At 40.4% G+C, this 22,460-nt stretch overlaps 1 protein-coding gene across 2 annotated transcripts; it reads left to right on the top strand.

Moving 5' to 3' along the window:
• The first annotated feature begins 550 nt into the window (after positions 1 to 550).
• Positions 551 to 16,937, top strand: kcnj5 (potassium inwardly rectifying channel subfamily J member 5). Of its 2 annotated transcripts, XM_041047120.1 has the most exons (4): positions 551 to 559; positions 3,860 to 3,934; positions 6,198 to 7,062; positions 14,809 to 16,937. In XM_041047120.1, the coding sequence occupies exons 2-4, from the start codon at positions 3,872 to 3,874 to the stop codon at positions 15,192 to 15,194; spliced, it is 1,314 nt and encodes a 437-aa protein (XP_040903054.1). In that variant the 5' UTR covers positions 551 to 559; positions 3,860 to 3,871; the 3' UTR covers positions 15,195 to 16,937. The 2 variants fall into 2 exon arrangements, with proteins under 2 accessions (XP_040903054.1, XP_040903053.1); XM_041047119.1 differs by lacking the exon at positions 551 to 559 and having other exon boundaries at positions 3,872 to 3,934; positions 6,189 to 7,062.
• Positions 16,938 to 22,460: the final 5,523 nt, after the last annotated feature.

Genomic DNA, 22,460 nt, shown 5'->3' on the forward strand with positions numbered 1-22,460 from the left:
AAAAAAAAGCAATTCACAGAATGAAATAGTTTACAATTATGTTGATCAAGTGAGATTTATAATTCAGGAAATGTATCTGTTGCGGGGTCTTTATTGGGTCAGTGATTAGTATTGATAAAAACCCTCTCCTGGCTCCGCTCCATGGCAGCTCTTACCTTTCAGACATGCACACAGAGCTGACAACAGAAGTTTCTAAAGTTCTGAAAATTTAGAAAATTAAATCAAGGAACGATGTTATTCAGTACAATACAACCCCATGGGGAAAATTATAGAGCTTGCCACAGGTTAGAAGGAAAAAAGCCACATTTTGCCGTGCTCTGTACAGATTATTGTTTACAGCGTGCAGCGTCAGCAAATAAAGAAAATATATGTGCTGTAGATATCCCTTAGGAAGCAAGTTCCCTGGTTTACTAGTACCTCTTTGGCTTTAAGCACAACAGATGAGTGCTCTTGTTATCAGGACACAAACACAATTCAGCCAAAGCATCCTGTCACTCTCGCAGTAACAAGATAAATGCTTGTTACCCTCTTAAAGCGCAGAGATAAAACACCCCAGCTGGTATCCATGTTCGAACACCTCTCATTTGGGCTTGTTGAGTCTGCTGCGGCGAATAGACGCCGCAATCACAGCCTCGCTGAAAATACACACAGGTCTGGAGTTCACATATCTCCAGGGAGTCATGTTTAATTCATGAGAGAACCTAAAATGAGTCAGAAAGCGAGACCTTGCAACCCCTCTAATGTATTCAGCGAGGTTTTCCAGAAGCTTTGTGTGTGTCCCACACCTCTGCTGTCCGTCTGTCTGTCTGTCTATTCCCTGCTCAGATGCCTGTCACGTCACTCTCGCCCTTTGCTTTGGACCATCAATGTCAACACTACATTCCTGTGTGGATCTGATTTGTGACGTGGTCCTCTCACTTCTCTGCGCTTGCCTTTGCTCTCCTTCTCCTCGCTTGTCAGCGATCAAACAGAGTAACATCAAAGACAGTTGCCAAAGAAATGTCAGATGTTGTCAAGGCTAGGAACCAACGGCAAAAGTAATTTACCCATGTTCTCTTACTTGGTTGGTTACAAGGTCCCGTGTATCCCTTGTTCGTTTAGTAAATTAAAAGTAGTTGATTTTCAAACAACACCCAGGGGCTTTATAAGTTAATTGCCTCTTGTGGAGCTCAAAAGGTGTTGTAAGATTTCTGCTAAAATTAGGGCTATATCAGACCCTTCTCCCCTCTATAACTATAGCAGTGGCTGTTATTAAATCCCACATCATTCAGGAGACATTGAAAGTGTTCCTTTTCTGCTTCTCCTGTCACTTTGGACCTCTCATAACAGATGTTTAAAAATACCTGTTTCTCCATACAGCTCAGGAGCAGAGAAATACTCTTTAAAATCACATCACACATATTGTACACTCAGCTCATCACCTAGCCGCTCCAGTGGAGCTAAAAACAACCACAAAGATAAGGTGTGCAGTCATTTTATATTTGAGCAAATGTAAAGTAAAAGAGGCGACTGGATTTTCTTTATGTATTTCTCGGTCTGTAGCTTATTAAGAAAGCAATCGCCGCCTCTGATCTGAAGGATGATGTGGCTATGGTGGAGAAGTGTGTGAGAGCAGTGTGTTTGGATGTAGAGAGTTGTGTGGTTGTGTGTGCATGTCTTTCGTCTGCATGTGGGCACATGTATCCGAAGCAACTGACGAGGCTGGCAATGACGAGCCTGCTCTTTGGGAAAATGACGCTGTTAAAAACGGTGCAGCTGAGCCTGCTTCATTGTACAGGCAAATTAGCCCACAGTGGACATTTGGTCATCTTCCCTGTGACGTTAACAGCCAATCCTTTACTTTTAGTCTTCCAGCTGTGACAATGCAGCACCCTTGTCATCCTGTTTTATTATATCTAAATGCTGTATATGCTGTATTTGGGGCATGCACAGCAACTTTGTGTATTTATTTATTTTTTTCTGTCTTATGGTTAATCATAGTAGTACTGTACATTTTGTGTATTTTCCCCAATATACAGAATGCTGAGAGCTGCAATAATATGAACTTCTAATATGAAGTTAACACAATATGTGTGTATTATGAGGTGTCAATGCATCTATTACTGGTAACCAGTTTTCAGGGTTTGTATGATAAGCCTGTGTCCAAAAGAAAAAAAGAAAAAGAAACTACAATTGATTTGTTTTACCAAACACATTTTGAGGGAAACAATTCCTGGAAGTGCTGCTTTTTTGTATCACATGCAAGTTGTCACTTCTCCAGTCCCCATGTGTGGTGGTTAGGTTTAGGCAACAAAAGCACATGTCCTGTTTTGTGATTCAGTGTTGACCACAAATGTTCCCAAACTTTAACTGGTGTGGTGAATGCCAAAACATAACCACAGAAAACACTAAATATGCTTTTAGTTGCTACAAGCAGATGCTGAATTGCAAATAACAATAACCGGACTGGGTATTTAAGCACAACAGCAGTTTGAGCAAAATGCTAGCATCAGCGTGCTAACGAGCTCACAGTGGCAATGCTAACATGTTGATGTTTTCATGTGATCTTGGTTTAGAGCTTACTAGCATACTAGTCATAAGAGTATTGGGGGATCAAAGATAAAATGTGTGTGAATATGTGAAGCAAATTTCCATAATAGTTTTGGATCTATTCCAATTTAAAATAAATAAATAAATAAAAATCTTGTCAGTGAATCGCAAGGATTCATCCTCTCGGAACCACAAAATTTCCCACCAATCCATCAAGTAGATGTTTATATATTTCACTGTACTTCATTTGAAAAAGAAAAAAGAAAGAAAGAAAAGAAACCATAAACACAGCAGGTTGATTTATGAGGTGACCCAACCATTGCTATGTCGGTGGAGGTGAACATTTTCACTTATATTAAAAGCATGAAAGTTTGATGACATTTAGCAATGGTCCCTTTTGATGGATGAAAGAAGCTGCTCTATTTGAATCTGGATAATAGTCAGTATTAGTTGGTACTAGACAGGATTTAGTCATAATATGAGCTTTGAGAGAAATAACATCCATGATTTTGACTGACCTCCACATTATGGATGGTCCAGCTACCACTAATCTTATAGCATATTATTATAATTCATATGCTAATGATTTTATGCGTTATGCTTATTTTCCTAATCCACTGAAAAGAGCAGTAAAAGAGGAATTCTAGTATGTCTAAAAGAGTGGCAGTTTGCTTTTATTGTTGGATCAGCTGCTAACAGCACAGATTTTACCAAATTTTGGGGGGAAAAAATGGATTACAAATTAAACTCTTCACAGGTTAAATACTATCCTACTATCCTTGACTTTACACATGAGATGCCATAGTCAGTAACCACAGTTTCTATCTGTTTTGAAGGGTATGCATGTATGAAAAAAACCTTCACACACACACACACCACTTAGACAACATATTAAATCCAATACACATGCAAACATCTTACCCTGTCGAAAATCTGACCTTTTTAAGCCTGTAGTTCAAACCGCCCTTGTGGGTTTCTGTGGGTTCTAATTACACCAGCTGACAAATATTGACGTATTGGCAAATTGGAACAATTTAAATGACAGGTAGAATGTATGTACTTTTCAGAGCAGATGTATAATTTAGATATCTGAGGGTTGAAAGATTGAAAGGCCTAAAGGATGAAGCTTGTACATTGTGGTCAGAGGGCACAGTAGCTTTGACCTTTATTCTCTGTTGTATTGGTTGATTTTAATGTTGGTGAATTAATTGAAGCTCTTCCTTCTGCTGCAATTGCCAAGAAAATGACCACAATATTTTAATTTTAATGTATGTTTTGAAGCCTACATTTAATTCACTAATGTACTTTCTCATGTCTTGCAGGTGTTGAGCTTCAGCTGAGGATGGCAGGAGATTCTCGAGTCCTCATGGACCACAACATGGAGATAGGAGTCACACCTGCACAGGTAAACTGCACAGCCATTACTGGTCAAATGCTGCAATGATTCCAACTGTCTTTCCAAAAGAGGGAAAAAAAAGAAGGCGTGTGAGATAGAAGACATACTATACATTCAGGGCTGCAGTGTTATGTGTGAAAGCAGCTTAAGTGAGATAAAGGTGGTGTGGTGGTGGTGGAGAAAGTGGATAAATAAAAATGAGATGGAGAAGATAGAGAGATTTGTAAGGACAGAGCTACTGTACGTATGTGAGAAAGAAAACCAGGCCGATGGCTTTCGAGAATGGTGGTTATGAGGAGGATAAAAAGGCTCTTAGATATGCAGGAGATATGCTGTGTACATAAAGATTAAATCAGAGGTATAGATTATAGATGAAGCCCCACAAAGCACAACTAAATCTGTTTCTCTAGTTCAGATAAATATATAGTTCAGTTTCCTTGGCAGTGAGAAAAGAGGGTGACAGCTAAGACACCCGACTCGATTCCAATAATGGTTCGTGGAACTGCACTGGCTATCTGTCCTGATTCTCCAGCTGATTTGAACTCTTGCTGTCAACCCAAGCGTGACCAGAAAGGCTCAATGAGAGAAAACACCCACCACTTACTACTGCCACGCAGGGAGGACTAATGAATTTGTTTATGGACCATCACCCCTAGGGACCATATTGACTACAAAGGCCAAAGATTGGGAGGCACAGCTTGTGACAGCTTCATCTATCACTCAATTATCCCCGGCCCAAAGTGTAGAAATGAATGGCCCTATTTTTGGCTGTCTTCAATTTACAAGTGCAGTAGCACCGATTAACAACAGTTTTAAAAGCACCTGTCTACATTAACTCATCTTGTCAGTGGAAAGTTTGACTGACTGTGTTCAGAATATATATTTGAACCAATATCCCAGAGTACAGTTGTTAATAAGGGAGCCCGCTGACATTTAGTGAGCGCATTGTCATCAAGCCACTAATTGCAATGCAGGTCAATAAGCATTGTCTTTCAATTCTTCTTTGTCAAAACGTTCCTTAAACAAGGATCACTTCAAATCGATATCTGCAAACTCAATGTGCACTGAATGTGCATGTACGTAGGACAGCAGTGAAACAGCACCTGACATCTCAATGAAACTACCCTGAATAAACCTGTCTGACAGATTTTATTATCCAGGCTCCACAATCGAAGCTACTGCAAGGATATTGTAGTGCCTTAGATTATGTCCTTCTCTGGCTGAACTGTGAGTGTGATCGGCTTTGTGATAGAGCGGAGAAACGCACAGCACAAAAGGAGGTAACTTTCCTAGTGATGTGAGGATGACTTTAGAGAGAGATGGATCGCAGGTGTTGATTAGTGGTGAGAGATTCAGAGGGCAGAGGAGCTGTTTTGTTGCTTCGGCACAATGCATTTCAATTATCAGGTCAGATTGGAAAGTGTCAGTGTGCTGCCAACGTGTCCTTGGTCCGCCCGAAAGGTACCTTACATCTTTGTCCTTCTGTATGTGTGTGTCTTTTCGTCATGGGACGGATACATGTGTGTCAAGAAGAGGGTCAAGCAAATGTACAAATTCTAGGGAGCCCCTGTAGGAATCCCAGTGTTTTTCTGGGCCCCTAAATTTTCTGAAACTATGTAAAACATATAACATTGGAATTCTACATGTATGTGCATGAAAGCCAGTTTATAGATGTTGTAACTTATGTGCCCAGGCATATGCCACTCTTTTTAAGGATGCCACAAGGGTCTGTTGGGGAAAGATAGAAGATCTGTTCCTATCCAGGCCTGCCAATGTCCCATAGGGTGCGAGGGGAGGGAACACAGGGGACAGGGAGAGAGGCAGGGCACAGCTGTGGAGCCAGATCGCCTCGCTGGAGCTGGGCCAACATAAACAAAGACCTGGGTGTCCTTGTGTTCTTGTTATGTCCTTACTCTGTTTCTCTTTCTCCCTGTATATGCGTACATACGCTGACATCTACAATGTCAATGTGGAGTAGCACAGAGCAGTGACTTTATAACAGTTCTTAATTTTATTAGCCTTTCTGCCTGCAGCACAGTGTGGTTTTGCAAAGGCTGATGGAAAGTCACATAAAGCAGGCTAACACTTACATTCTCCAGTATAAATCAGTGAAGCTACTGTAAAGTACATCTGTGTGGAGAAAAACCCAAACTGTCACTATTTTCTTGCTCTCTTCCCCTCTCTTTATCTGCTCTCACGTAATCTTTCACCTCTTTATCCTTATTTTGCCTCTCTCCTTCTGTATCTTTCCTGTTCCACATAGGTGAAGAAGCTTCCCAAGCACTTAAGGGAGGCTCAGATCTCAACAGAGCGAACCCACTTGATTTCTGACCCTGTGAAGAAACCACGTCAACGATACGTGCAGAAGGATGGCAAGTGCAACGTCCATCATGGAAATGTGCAAGAGACCTACCGTTACCTCAGTGACTTGTTCACTACGCTGGTGGATCTACGCTGGCGTCTTAGTCTCTTCATTTTCACTTTGGTCTATGTAGTCAACTGGCTTTTCTTTGGCTTTCTGTGGTGGCTGATAGCGCTCATCCGCGGGGATCTGGTGCATGCTGACGAGGAGGGCTGGACTCCGTGTGTGGAGAACCTCAACAGTTTTGTCTCAGCCTTCCTCTTCTCCATTGAAACGGAGACCACCATTGGGTACGGTTATCGCGTGATCACAGAAAAATGCCCTGAAGGTATCATACTGCTTTTGGTGCAGGCCATCTTGGGTTCCATTGTTAATGCCATGATGGTGGGCTGCATGTTTGTCAAGATCTCACAGCCAAAGAACCGCGCCGAGACCCTCATGTTCTCACACAATGCTGTTATATCGGTGCGAGACAACAAGATGTGCCTGATGTTTCGGGTGGGGGACCTGAGGAACTCTCACATCGTAGAGGCATCGATCAGAGCAAAGCTGATCCGCTCGCAGCAGACCAAGGAGGGGGAGTTCATCCCGCTCAACCAGACCGACATCAACATTGGCTTTGACACGGGAGACGACCGGCTGTTCCTGGTGTCACCGCTCATCATCTCCCACGAGATCAACGAGAAGAGCCCCTTCTGGGAGATGTCACTGGCGCAAATGGAGAAGGAGGAGTTTGAGATCGTGGTTATCCTTGAGGGAATGGTGGAGGCCACAGGTATGAAAAAGGGTGGAATGGGGGGTGGGGGGTGGGGTGGGTGAGAGTTACGGGAAGAGATAAAGACAAATAGAGGGAGAAAGGTGGAACGGGAGGACACATAGCTGACAGATAGATGAATAGAGGGAGACAGACTGACGAACTGTTGGATGCAGGAAGCAATCTGAGTGGGTGGGATGGGTGGATGGATAAATGGATGGAAAGGCAGAAGAGCCACACATGGAAATATGCACTGCTTAAAAGAGAGCAGAAGCAGGAGTGAGTACCTGTGAGTGCTGCAGATTGCAAAAGATAATACTGTAATCGATGGAAAGACAGAGCGACTAACATGAACAGATAATCGACTCTCTAAGTGGGACATAAATAACATTAATGCATTACAGTTCAAAGTTAGTACAGGTTTTAATGAGAATTTTATCATTTTTTAATGATTTCATAACAGCTGTAACAGCTGACAAATGCTTTTTCTTTTTTTTTTTGGAGGAAGGTGGCGATTGTTTCTTTCATTAATCCTACAACCACAATTTTGTGTTCGTCAACAAGTTTTTTTTTCTACACATTTCCAAGAATTTGTTACTTCAGCTGAGGCAAATGATTGAAAGCTCATCACGCTACAACCGCCTTGCAAATGTTTCTCTGTACTCACTGCAGCCCGCATTTCCACTGTTGCTACTTCAAGGTTATGTCTTTGATACTGTTTATTTCAAAATGAATGAAGTGTAGCTACCCACACTGCAGGTCTGTGTTTATGGTAAAGGCCAAGCAGTCCTGAAAAGTGCTCCAGGCTGGTTACATTTCTGAGGCAGACGTGACCAGGTGTTTCTGTAAAGTTCCACCAAGCTCCAATTTCCCAGCATGAGGCTGTGTTCGAGGCCTTACCTTCAACTCAGCAATCAGACTCAGAGTATCAGTCTCCTTTTTATTCACCATTTTAATGTGATGAATACAAAAAACCTTTACAGAATGATGGTCCAGCACTAGCTGTTAATTTGCTGTTCTAATGTTTTCTGTGGGGCCTTTGCTAAATCAGTTATTGTTTGTATGCCTAAGCTGCATTGTTTGTTGGCCTTTGTTCAAGGACTAATTATAATCCACTCATTTGAAATACAATGCATCATACAGTACAGTACGTGTCTCTAATTTACTTCGTTAGATATCATTTAACTTTGCATCAGTAAATGAGACACACTGGTTGAGCTTTTAAACTCATGGACACACTTGTCTTTTTAAAGACTCGTACAAACCAGCAAGCTCCTTAATGTGATCAGGCATGACTTTGCATGCATCTGGACATTTCTACTTTATTTCACTTTCGAATTTTTTATTTATTTGATTTTTCCTCCCTCCAAAACACCAGTAGTCATCATGCTTCCTGCTCACGCTGCTGGATACTTGACTCAGGCATTAAATCACCTCTCGGTTCGCCAGCAGAGGCCATGGCATCATGCAGAGGTTATGTCATCACCGTCCTTGACCACAAGGCAACGGACCAATCTAACCATCCACGAGCCCCCACACTTCTGTCCCCCGTTAACCCCAATGAGACTTACTGAACAAGTCACGTGCCATAAGCCCGGGAATAAAAGGATAGCTTGTTATTTTTAATCTTTTTATAGTTTTTCCCATGACAACATTTGTGTTCAAGTTTTCTCATTAGCTTCTTCTAAATACTGTCAGCTCTGCACCCGACTCACAAGCTGAAACCTTAGTCACGACTGTGCCAGCCAGAAAATACCAGGAACCAAAACTGTCGGGGTTTGATTAATACCTGTGTTCTGTTAACAATGGCTTTACTTCTTCATTGTTTGGGGTCCCACTGATCCCACTGCTGAATGTGTAAAAATACAATTGCAAAATTCAAATTTCCTTTTAATCTTTTTTTCTTTCCTTTTAGAAAATATTTCAGGTTTTAGTTGTTATATGAGCTTTGTATGAACAAATGTATATTCCTTTTGTGGTCTTAAAACACAGACAAAGAAATTAACAATCTAGCCCTACATATGGACATTATTTATATTTGTCCTTGTGTTGTTATATTTTTATTATTTATATTTGAGTCACTTCCTTGGTTGATTTCCCAATATGTTACATTACAAAACCACATTACAAAAGTGACAGAGAATCAAATGATATGTCAACTCCAAATGGAACATGAGGCTTTAAAACTGCAAAATGTAGGTACTGATTTAAAATAATCATGTCTTTTTAATTGAGGTATAAGGCTGTAAGGTCAAAAACATTCAAATATTTAGCTGACTAAGCACCCTCACTCACTATTTTAAAAGTGATGAATGTGCTGTCAGAGTAGTTAGGTATCGGTGAATGGATAGCCGGTGCTGTGGTATGCAAAAAAATTTTTTTTTTTTTTCTGTTCCAACAGGGTAGTATTTTAATATTCTAAAAAAAAATCTAGGCGTAGTGCCAAGGGAGGCATACAGTGCATTTACTACATGTTTGCAATAAAATAAAAAATAAAAGAATAAACAATTATGGTTTCATATCAAGCAGGGAATGATCTGATAAACAATTCAAATCAGCAAGTGATGATCTCCATTGATGAACTGCAAAGGATATATACTATAGAGCAAAAGCTCACTTGAACTAAACGTGGATTCTGTCACAGACTTTGGAAATGACAAATAAGAGGGTGAAATGGCTTCTCTTTAATACACAACCATCAGTTGTTTGTTTGACAACCAGCCTGTGGTTTTCAGCATAATTGTGATTATGAGCCAGGCTCTGGAAATCACTTATAACATTTGTTTCTCATGCGCTCCCAAAGCATTTGTGATAAAAAGTAAAACAAACTAAAGAATGTTCTTGCCTCCTACTTGACGACACAGCATAGTTTCACTAATGAACGCACATCAGATAGAAGCAGCCCATGATAATGTCAAACATGGTCTCCTGATGCCAACAAAATGCAATTAAAAATCAGAATCATGCATATTATATTTATGAATATCAAAATCAGGCTAACCTCAGTGGAATCACATTTACTGCCAGCTGACACATTTCTGTTTGGAGGAGATTCAAATAAATGGCAGATTTCCACGCTGGTTTCCACAACACCATATTTGCAGTAGTTGGATTACAAATTTCAGATTTCCTAGGATGCAATTAAATAATTTTACTGTCATCTCACAGATTTAATTAAACAGCCCTCCTGAATATTTTTATTTCATTAACAATTTGCTGAATTCTGCCTTTTCACTTATACCTTCTCAAAGATTTTATTAAAGTACAATTTCAGAAATCAATTACAAATTCAAGAAATGTAATAATAGACTGCCAAAAGTGCACTACGGGGCCCAGTGGAGGTTTATGTTATAACAAGAAAATTAAACATCTCCTGTTTTTAAACATTTCAAAAGTGGTAATACATTTATTAGATAGAAAGTGTTCTTAATCATCTATGGGCAGCTAAGCAGCAACTAAATTGAATTCTCTGTTATCACAGCTATCTAGAAATAGCTGAGGGATCTCAAAACTTACAATGTTTATCTACCCTGTCTGTATGTTTTTCATATATTTTTCATCATAAAACCTGAACTGATTGTTTTGACCCTTTAGACTTGTAAAGTTAACCATAACATTTTGCTCCAAACAAAAACTGATCATGCTGCAACGTTTCTGGCACTTATTCTGCTGTGCCAGAGGCCCAGTCATATGCGTCGGTGTTGCCAACAACAATCCTTGTTTTCATTATCGAAGTAGCTCTGAAGATAGTGGATTTAAAGCTGCTTTGTGCCCTGATTCTTTTACAGTACATTATTTATATATAAAATAAGCCTGCTTTGTGCCATTTCTCAGAATCCAGAAAGCATCTTGCATCACTATCGTTGATGAGTAAACAAGAGTGTCTGCTGTGGTGTTTTTTGTTTTATACTTTCCAGGAAAATACAGGAAAGCAGACACCTGCAGCAGGGTCCAAAAGTAAGTTTTAGTAATGGTTACTAGTAGTGGTTTGACCTTAGACAAAAGTGGTTATCACTATATTATATCTGGGCCAACCAGAGGTCTCACTTACCAGAATGCATATTAAGCAAAAAGTCTTTTCAAATAGAAGTATTATCAAAACCAGGCCTAACCAGTCTCCCGTTACATGACCCAATTTCCAGAAGTTTTGACCCTCCAGTAGCCTGCCCCACCTACTGGCAAGGAAAGTAACAACAGCAGCAACTCCAGATGCCATCTAGAGGCAATTAGAAATGGCTTCTGCAGTTTCTATACTTAAATCACCTGCAGGTTATATGTGTTACAGCTGTAGTTTTGGTAACTGCTATTTCATAATAAATAATTGAACAGCAAGTTTTGTTTGGTAAAGCATCTTTTCAGCCAAATATCGAGACAAGTGCACACTTCTTTAGTGTCATTGTTTGCCCTTTGTCCTCCCAGACTGTCCTTGTAGTTGAGGTAGGAGGGTTGTTCCTCACCAGATTTCATTTGTCCACAGACCAAAAAAAAAAGTCACAAGACAAGCACTGAGCATCTCTGAATCAAGTTAGCCAGTAAACAGGTTACAAGCTAAGTTCAGTCAGCACAGGACGTGCACACGAAGAGGGGAAAACTAAAATTCGCCACAAAACACAAGGACAATACAATTTGTAACCTTGTCATACATTTGTCCTGTCGTGTTTTCTCAAATCATCCCTTTTCCATTTGACATAAACCACATCTCTTATCTACAACAATGAACAGTCATATGTTGGGTGTGCTCTGATACAAAATTGGTCTTTTTCCTGAGCAGACAATTTTCATAGCAGCAGCACAATTTGGTCAGCGAGCTGACCTGGAACAGAATATTACATGAATCCAAAACGTGTCAAGACTTATAAATATATCCAGTTAAGCACAGCAGAGACTGGGGTGGTGATGACAAAACAATTTGCCCACAGGGGGACTACAGAGTCTACAGGTGGATGCTAGGGGTGTAGGCCATAAGCCCTCATGCTGTGCCACAGGAAAAGCAGCAGCGGCGGCAATGACAGCAGCAGCAGCATGTGATTGCGGCAGTCACACCTGCAATGACGTTCTGACATTTTGGCATGTCAACATTGTTAAACCACATATGCAACTAACAACATCAGTGATGAGCCTTTTCCATTTTGGTGTGCCAGTAAGCACAGACCCTGAAGCTGACACACCCAAATGGAAAGGAGACATGTTTAAACTCATTAAATACACCTGTATTTGATAGGTCAGAATGTCTGTTGCTAGAAAAGTCTGTTTGTTACAGATTCATTGTTTCCTCTTGTTCACTTAAGCATCATTTATGCTCAAAGATTATCTGGGTGCTTTTGCATGCATTTTAGTTAAACTGCCATAGTTCTTGTTTTATTAATATTAGTTTGGTGTGAAGGTCTGTACATTTAAAACCTTAAAATCACACAGGGAGCACACAGTGTTGTGAAAACAGTAATGTGAATTCTGCAAAACAAATCTTGAAGCACATGAACACACCATAGCAAGAGTGTCTCCTACGCATGCAGCAGCCTGCAGCAGAAAATTCTAGAGAATGCATAAAATATATTTTTTAAAAAAAAAGGTACAGGTATTGTTTACAAAATATGCTAGGAAAAAGCCATTTCACTGTTCTGGAGCCAAGAACTTAGCAGCAGGAAATAGGGACATAGGAACGTGAGGGGGCAGTACTTTCCCATTTGTTCATTTGTGAATTGATTCAGTCACATGTATAAATTGTCCATTTTAATAAATCCATACTGATTCACTGATACCAGTGTATCAGTAAAATACATAGTCCCTGTCTTCCATAGCACATCTAGAAATTTGAAGTCAAAGGCAAATGGACTCTTGAATTGAGATAAAACCTTCATAAAAATGACAAAACTGGATGCAGCATCTTTAAGATGCTAATGTGACATGACACTAATAGAGCTTCACAACACAACTTAATGTATTTCGACTGCAAAGTATTAGCTAAACTAAGAATTTAAAACCAACAGATCAAAGAATATGCCAGCAAACCTAATAGACACTATAGAAAGCCTTCTCATTAAGAAGTGAAAGACACTATACTTCTTTGATGATCCAGTCACAGAAATAACAAACATTTCACAAGTTAAATGTGGAAACTAGGCCACTCATATCCACAGGGAAAGCTGACGAAAGGGTGCAAAAGCCCCTCCTCTCACCGTGACATTAGACACCATATCAAATTTGGCATCTACTGTACATCTATTTTAGAGCACATGCTTGTTGTTATGGGTGATGTTATGCATAAGGGAAACAGCTCATTATGTAACTCAACAGCTGGGTGACTAAGTCATCTATGGCGAGTTAGATACTTGCAGTTTAAAGTGGCACTCCAGCTAAAATCTGTCTTTTGAGTATCCGATACTCCGTGCCTGTAGGCTTGAAAGGTGGCTGTAATATGCTGTTGCCTTCGTTAGCTTGTGGCCACTTCGCTAAGTAATTAGCTAAATGCCACGGAGAGTTATAAAAGCAGACAGCAGTGAGTGAGAGATGGAAAATAACAGTAACACATCTCCTTAAGAAGCTTATTATTGTATAGGTCATTATGTTATGTATGTAGGCTATGACAGACTGGTTAGATAGTTTTGTGTTGTATAGCTTTTTTTGTGTCCATTTCTTTACAACCTTTCCCCAAGCACAGTTGGTTTTAGTGTTACAGGGCAGGGTATATGTTGTCATAAACATTTATTTCCGTTATTTATGCTAATGTTGAATCCCAAAGAAGGAAAGATGATGGCTAGCTTGCTAACTGCTAATGAGAGCATCTCTTTTTTTCAACCTTGTTACTCAACCTAAGATTCATACAATTGGACTGTCTCATTTGTGATTAATTGTGTGTTTTGTAATTCCTATTTATGTTTGTGTCACAATAAGTCATTAGCTGTAGCCTAAATCTAACTATCTCACCTCCTTCGCTAACATATTGTTACTGCAGGAAGTGCAAAGGTATAACTATTGACAGTAGTAATGACTGTGTTCTGTTTAAGTGTCTCTGGTATGTTTGTGCTGGCAGAGTAAGTGAACAACTACTCACAAGATGCCGGGACACTTAATGGAACTGATCCGTTCAAGCTATTAGTTACAAGTGTGATTTTACTGCTTTAAATCAAAACCTCACACCTGCGTGACACCTACAAACCAACACTTTTATAAAAATAGGTTGTTGTGTAATGTGTCAGAATTTATATTAGACACAACCAATACGGTTTATTAGTAAAACTTTACAGTAAAGCTGTGCTTGTAGCATTTACATTAACTGTGGCCAAGCTGCAGTTGTAAGACTGGGCAGCCAGATGTGGAATTTTTTTTTTCTGACTTGCTTACATGAAAACACATACCTCAGAACATAAAAACTAACACATCTTCCCCTACTTTTTTTCAATTGTGTGCAAATCCTGCATATGTTTTATCAGCCAAAACAGCTCATACTTTGTAGACAAAAATAAATAAAAACAGACGTTTCTGTTCAGATCAGTGGCGTTTCCAACATGCATTGCTTTCACAAACATGATGGAAGTTTAGAGGAAACACTGTGCAGGTCTTGGTCCTTTCTGTTTGTAGTTCCTGTATAACCATGAATAATTTACTGATGTTGTCTCTCTTTCTCCCTACACCTCTTTCCATCCCTGTGTGTTTGTTTACCTTTCCACTATGATTGTGTGCGTCCTTGTCTGCTTTCATTCCTCGTGTATATGTGTATATTGTGTGTCTGTTTGTGTGCATGTGGACACATATGCCTATTTGTGACAGGGATGACATGTCAGGCACGGAGTTCCTACTTGGACACAGAGGTGCTTTGGGGCTACCGCTTCACACCGGTTCTCTCGTTGGAGAAGGGCTTCTACGAGGTAGACTACAACAACTTCCACGATGTCTACGAGACCAACACTCCCACCTGCAGTGCGAAGGAGCTAGCTGCTAAGCTTCGGGAGGAGCCACTTTTGCCTCAGCTTTCGCTCCTCAGTCCAGAACCTAAAATTCATACTTTTGACCCCCTGGATCGCCTGTCCAAACAGGACCCACTAAGCCAGGATGAAGAAAAGGAGGAGAGAGATTCAGAGGTTGACAGGGGAGAGACCAATGGCTCAGCCGCTGCTTTAGAGGAGCCACCCCTTGCTGATGGACTGCCTGATTGATTGGCCACTTCAGCTAAAAAACCCAGGAAAGACTGGACAAGAAGACAGGACAATATGATGCTTCATTTAGTCAATGGCCAGCTTGTTCCATTGCAGTGCTTGGAGATACAACATCCGTCTCCGGCCCCCAACTCATGCAATACTCCTCTACTAGAGTGTCAATCTATAGTATAGATTGGTTTTGTAGACATGTAAGTACACATACACAGACACACACATACAGTATCTATATCTACACTTAAAGGTTGTTGGTTCAGATTGTCTTTTTATAATTGTAACGACCAATTACTGCTATAACGGTTCAAGTTGTATAACAGTAACTTGAGCCAAAACTGGTAGCCATGACAGAGTACCATGGGCTTATTATGGATACTCCAATATTTCATTTTAGAGTGTGTTGATTCACCTTCATTTAAGCAGAGTATCGGTCTCATAACTCAACTAATGTGTCTGACAGCAGCTTCTGCGTGGTAATGGAACCTTGTTACTGATCTTTTTTTTTTTTTTTTTTTTAAATGTGGGAGATTATTATTTCCTTTCTCTGTCAGTGTTGTTGTTAGTCTGTGTCTGAAACCACATTCATCTAGGAGGAAATGTCTAAGGCCTCTAGTTCGCTTAGGCAAGAGAAGACATAGGAAATTGTTCTATAAAAGGCAACCTTTACTGGCAACCACAATCCAGTTTTGTTTTTTTTGTTCACATCTTCCTCATGCTTGTACTGTGGTAAATACTCTCACTGTGTGTGTCTGATTGTCTCCCCTAACACACTTGGAGCCTTGACCCAAAAGAAACCAGCAAGTACCTCATTTTATACTCATTTTCAGGGTTTGAAATTAACAACAACAAAAAAAGAACCAGTCAACTGCTGGTAAAAGCTACTGGTAACATGCTACTGACTATTTTGAAAATTGCCTTGGCAGATTAAAGATTTAATTCCCTTTTAGCAACTAAAACATTAATTCCAAGCCCTTTTCTTGGTACGTAAAGCACAATTTGCCCATGAGGTGACTCCACACTGACCTAACCACCCACCTAGCCACCGCTACTGGCTGATGCAGTCCTAGTTAAAAGTGTCATTCAAATATTTATATGAAATATGTATGCTCAACTGCTGTTTGAAATGTTCTTGATTTTTATACAACGCACAAATGAATATTTCAAATGCTTCACAAGCAAAATGAAATGCCCCGTGTATCCTTTTATGTTTGTTTTCTTTTTATTTTAAATATTCAAAAGATACTCAGCCTTGGTATGTTTGCAGTTGTAGAAAAGCTACTGATGATAGGAACAGCCCATCACCTGCAGCATTTGCTGTCTTTGTAACTATTTCCTCTGACCTTCACCTTTAGATTTCACCTTATGATTTGAAGGTCTTCTTTGTCCACACACACTTGGTACAATCTGCACTCTGGCCTTGTTCCACAAACTGCCCCTGGGTCTTTTGCTTGATATAGTTTATGGCCCTTGTGACTACTGTTTTGGAAGCTGACACTTTTCCTGTGAGGGCCATAGCCTACAGTGTTTTTTGACTTTTCTTTGAAAGTACACATGTCAGAGCTTGCATGCATGAATCAACCCCTGCGCCCCTACATTGCTGAGTAAGTTTCATACAGTAAGAAGAACAGGGTATTTTCTAGGCATGCAAATGATGAGATTTCTACAATATATTACCAGATAATGTATTAATATCCAATTATCATTGTTGAAAGAAAAATTAGATTCCTGATACTTTAAAATCTCCCACTCCCCAATTTCAGTTTTTTTTTTTAAATGCTTGTCCAATCAGTGTATTTATTTTCACAGTGACATTAGAGCATCTTACTGTGTATTCCATTTGCTAAATGATACGTTTGTCATTAGAGAGAGATCATCTTTCATTGCTGGAATGTCATCTGTTTTCTGTGTGTTCTCATGGGAATAAACATAATATGGCCGAAAGAACAACATGTTCCTGTTAGATAATGTGGGCATGCATGACCGAGTATATGAGAGCGTGTATGCAAGAGTGTGTAGTTGTTTTGCGCATAACTGCAACCAAGGATTGGATTGGAGAGTACCTTAATTTAGCATGATGCTGCACTCTATCAGCTGTGGTGTGACGAAATGACAGATTTAACCCATGGCTCTGGGTGAAACAACTATGTCTTACACACAAACTACCTGAAAACTGGATTAGCTGTGCATCAAATCATGAAAAGGAGACTTAATCAACCTCTAATTATCAGCACAGAGGAATCTTGCACTGAAGCTTGAGGCTAAAACAGCTTCATGCATGCTAAACAAGCAAACAGGGATAACATCAAGAACTTTGGTGCCCACTTTCTACATCTGAATTTTAATTAATGAATTAAAATTGTACAGCAGAAAAGTCTGGATACATCTCAGCAGTAACCCAAACCCTCCCTGTGCTGAACAATGAAATCTGACAGTATTTTTCCAAGCCTATAAAGGAAAATAACCAATGGTTTCCCATGGATTAACATGATTGTGGCTGCTGGAGTTTTTCAGGACCTAAACAGCATCCCTGAGTCAGCTTTGTGTGTTAGGAGACTGCAATTACATTCACACACACACACACACAGACACACACACACAGACACAGACACACACACACACACACACACACACACACACACACACACACACACACACAAGCGGAAAGACACAATCACAGAAAATAGTTGGCAGACTGATTAAGAAGGCCACCACAGCTATTAACTAGTGACAGAGAAAACACTGCAGAAGTCACCGGGGTAATCACATTTACCCAGCGTCTAGAGAGTACAACCAGTCAGAAAATGAAACATGGTGTTACATTTGGTGGCCAGTGTCATAGAAATTCACTGAATCACAGCAATGTCCTGTCAAGGCTATTCTTGTCTGAGCTATTAAATTTGGAAGCCGGATCGTCAGCAAGCTGACAGTCCCTGATTCAAATCTGAATAATGTACGATGATGAATATAATGCATCCATTGAATGGTGCATTGAAATAGGTACTGCAAGGCAGGTGCATGTGGGTGAGCATGGGTGGGTGGGTGTGTGTGTGTGTGGTGTGTGTGTGTGTGTGTGTGTGTGTGTGTGTGTGTGTGTGTGTGTGTGTGTGTGTGTGTGTGTGTGTGTGAGAGAGAGAGAGAGAGAGAGAGAGAGAGAGAAATAGAGAGAGAAATAGAGGGGGAGAGACAATCAGTCATCACATCCTCAGGCCAACAGCGCACACATACGCACAATGGCAATGCCAACAAACACAAAACAAAACACAAAATTATGTATGTAAGCTTTTGCTGTGCCCGTTTTACAGCAAGGAAATTATGGAAGGAAGAGAACAAAGAAAAATAAAAACTGCTAAAGCTGATGAATGGCACCACACCAACAGAGTAACTACCTATTGTTCTTCCTTTTTCCGCAGCTAGCTAATACGCTTCCCTCCTCCTCCTTTAAATAATGCATGCTTGTGACGAAGAAGGAAGCACATAGGCCATTAACAACTGTGTAGTCAGAATAAAACATCCGGCGTAAGAAAAAGAATTACAGTCACACAGGGAAAAAAAAAGAGCAAGTGGGAGGAATTTTACTCTGGTACAACACACTAGAATGAGCTCTTTCTATATTCTTGCTCCATCCAACTTGGACTCCCCTGATTTTTCTCTTACAAACAAGCTGACCCTGTCAAACAACTCCCACACAGAAGGAACACACACACTGACAGACACAGACACAAGCAAACAAAGTGAACAACTACTTTTCTTTTTTTTTTTTCTTTCTAATCGATTGCCGGTTTTTTGGGGGGGGATTTTTTTTTGGGGGGGGGGGGGGGGGGGGGGTTCACCATCCAGAGCAAGACAAAAAGGAAATCTCCTAACCCCATTGTCCCTTCTTTAGCAACTGTGACTCCCTGCTGCAATTATAGCTTATTAAGCATTCAAATCTCTTCTTATGTGGTTCTGTAATAGTTCCCCTGTCTTCATTCACTTACAGCTCCCACTGGTAAAAAAAAGAAGGCTTTATGTGTGTCATTTCTTTCTTTCTCTTTCTGAACCTTGTAATTTCACCACCACTTGTAAGGTACTGATGCAGAGATGCTGAAGCCCCTTTTGCACATGCATCTTCATGTGCAGCTCTGTGTCAAACCCACAAGACCTGGTGGGTTTCCTGGGAATTTTTCTCTGCACTGTTACTCTGAACAAAAGCTGTAAGCCTCCAGAATCCAGCAGCGAACATGTTACTAAACCTTATGTAATGCAGCTTCACACAGAGCAAGTGAGCCAATCACAAGAAGCTGTGAGGTGACGTTTGTCAGTCTGCTGTTTGGTCATGGTGAAAATGTGTTTGGAACAGGTCAGTTAAGCAGAAACATTGCATGCTAGCATACAACCATATGTCAAACACAGCACACAGCCTCAGCACACATTTCTTAGACTTCCTCGTCATGCTGAAACTTTGCAGGTTGTGGCAAGACTTTTGAAAAGAGAAAACCACGAGCACTGCCAGGCAGGTCTGCTGGCTTGTGTGTAAAAAGCAGCTTGATAAAGGATCTCTTTCCTGAGTTTTGAATGGAACAGGCAGACAGATGCACTCACAGAGAGAGAGAGAGAAACCTTTGCCTTTTCCCAGCCAGGAGACAGAGGTCTGCCCTTTGATGTGTTTGGGCGATGGCAGCCTTTGATGAGGATTTCTATGGCTGTAGAGTGGCTGTGGCTTCAAATTGGCTGGCTGAGCTCTACCAGCAGCAGGAAAGGCAACACTGAGAGCACAAGAACATTTAAGGATGTAAAATCTATGAGTTAGAGTCAGATGAGAAGATTGATACAACTCTCATAAGTGCATGCTAATTATGAAGTTATAGCCAGCAGCAGGTTAATTTAGCTCAGCATGAAGGCTGTAAACGGGGAGAAACAGCTAGCCTGACTCTGTGTGAAGGCAACAAAATCCATCTGCTAGCACCTCTAGTTCCCTAAGCATCATTTTGTATCTTGCTTGTGTAATTCAGACAAAAATATATAAAAATGACAATGTTAACTCCTCCTTACACACAGCACGAAGGTCAATAAGCATATTTTCTAAAAAGAAAAGGAACTGTGAAGGAAATAAAATAATTTGCCACGATTCATGTCACAAACTTGTGGATCTGTAATTTCTTTTCTAATCTCTCTAAGCAAATTCTGTCACCCCAGGCCTCGTTTAAAACTGCACGAGCCAACAGAGCATACAGAGTTGGATTAATTAACACTGACCTTTTAGCATCATAGTCAGCCATTACTTCTACATTAATACTGCAGTGAAACATGAACTGAATGTAGAGCTTCTGAGAGAGGAGGTCCGCTGCCACTTCAGGAGCTTACTGACTCATCACCATAGCACAGCACAGAGCAATGCAGAAAACATTTGGATGTTGAGGTTAAGCTTATTGTTTACTTTTTTGGGGAGTCTGGCGGTTCTTAGTAAGAACAGGGGAAAGTACAGGGGTAAGTACAGGGAAAAACGGTGGGGGGCAAGGACTTGGACCCAAACGCAAAAACTCTCAAGACAGGCAGAATGGGACAACTAAAAGTCTTTTAATTAACCAAAAATCATCCACAGGGGAGAAAAATACTCAGGAACAAAACAAATCGAAAATACAAAAGTTCTTACATGAAAACAGGAAACCAAGGTAAGTCCATGAGGGGGAAAACGCAAGACACAGGAACATGAACAAACACAGGGACTTGACGTGGTGCAGACTGGAGCATGGACACTGACATGGAAACAGACGAACCAACCAGAACACAGGCAAACGACGAGACTTAAATACACAAGACAATGGGCAACAGGTGAAACCAATTAGGGCGGGGCAGACAATCACAAATGGAGGGAAACAAGACAAAGACAGGAAGTAGAACAAGACAAGACACACAAGGGCCATGATTTCAAAATAAAACAGGAACTATGAACAAAACTTAACAAACCAAACAAGAGTCCAAGAGTCCAAAAAAGGGTTCCAAACAAAACAGGGACTCAGAAAACAGCCCCCTTAAGGGCTAGTCATGACAGATGGCAAGTTGGAAGATGACTTTCCCCCTTATAGACTGTATTCAAGGAAAAACTTTAATGAGAAGCACTGCAGTGTTTTATACCGTAAGTAATGATTCATATAGTTCTATTATTTTCTCACTGTTTCTGTAGCCCACCCAGATTTGAACCTCTCTTAGCAGCATGAAGTATGGATTTAAACAAGTGACCTTTTGGTTTCCACTCAGTTTTATTTTGAAACTGTCTGCAACTGCATCATCTTGAGACCATTGTTTTCCTACTTCCTACTTTCCTTCAGCCAGTCATGACATAAAACACTTTTCTCTGTCTCTTATCTAAATATTGCACTGGTAAATGCAGGGGAAAAAAATAAGCTGGAACTGATTCATAGCTTTGAACTGGTGGATTTAAGCCCACTTGAGAACCTTTGAAATAGTAGGAGAAAGCGAGAGAAGTCTGCGAGATGTGAGAGATCCTACATCAATGATAGAGATAAATCAATAGTTCCACACAATGGTTCCAAATGAAGGCATCGGTTAGCTTTGTCTGGGAGCTCTGTTACCAAGAAGCACTTTGTTCTAACAGGATTTAAAGCCTCCGCAAAGGCCTGCTTTGCGTGCCGGGAGTAAGGTTTATAGCAGTGTTTAAACTGTCTGCCATTTAGGGTAGATGCAACATTTTCTATATGTTAAGAATGCAAAACCCAGACAATAAGAGCAGGTCAATGCCTTTAGATGCTTTAAAGGTTTATTGATTCAGTAACACCAGAAACAGTGTCTGAATCAATACCCAAATCAGTGAAGCAGCCTCCTTTGCTGTGAAAATCATACAAATTAAATTATATTTTGTTTGTTCATGATTTCATTACTCCTTGCAGAGAGGGTAATGTATAAAACTGAAGCTGCAGGAAAAACAAACACTGGGTTTATGTGAAGAAATCGTCAAATCACATGAAATACAGTATAAGTGGTTTTATGTGTATTTAATGGAGATAACACTGTGTAGCCTATACAGTAAACCTGCACTTTAAATCAAATGAAATAGCTTTAGACTGCATACTCTGCAGTTTACCAGCTTGTCTCTAAGAGGCAACTGTGGGAAACCAAATTACCTCATGCAGAGATAAGTTTGTACTCTCTATATTTATCTTTTCATTTCTCTCTTCCACTCCCTCTCTCTCCCTCTTTCTATCCATCTCTCATTGAGTAGGTAACCCTGATGACTTCTCTCCCTCCCACGCACCAAAACAATACTAGAAC

Source organism: Toxotes jaculatrix, chromosome 9 (genome assembly GCF_017976425.1).
Source record: "Toxotes jaculatrix isolate fToxJac2 chromosome 9, fToxJac2.pri, whole genome shotgun sequence".
In the NCBI taxonomy this organism is placed as follows: Eukaryota; Metazoa; Chordata; class Actinopteri; family Toxotidae; genus Toxotes; species Toxotes jaculatrix.

What these genes read in the sequence shown, in the direction of transcription:
- kcnj5 (XM_041047119.1), top strand. Translation starts at nt 3,872, where the DNA reads ATGGCAGGAGATTCTCGAGTCCTCATGGACCACAACATGGAGATAGGA. An exon ending in TAGGAGTCACACCTGCACAG is followed by an intron (nt 3,935 to 6,188) that starts GTAAACTGCACA and finishes TGTTCCACATAG; the next exon opens with GTGAAGAAGCTTCCCAAGCA. An exon ending in GGGAATGGTGGAGGCCACAG is followed by an intron (nt 7,063 to 14,808) that starts GTATGAAAAAGG and finishes TATTTGTGACAG; the next exon opens with GGATGACATGTCAGGCACGG.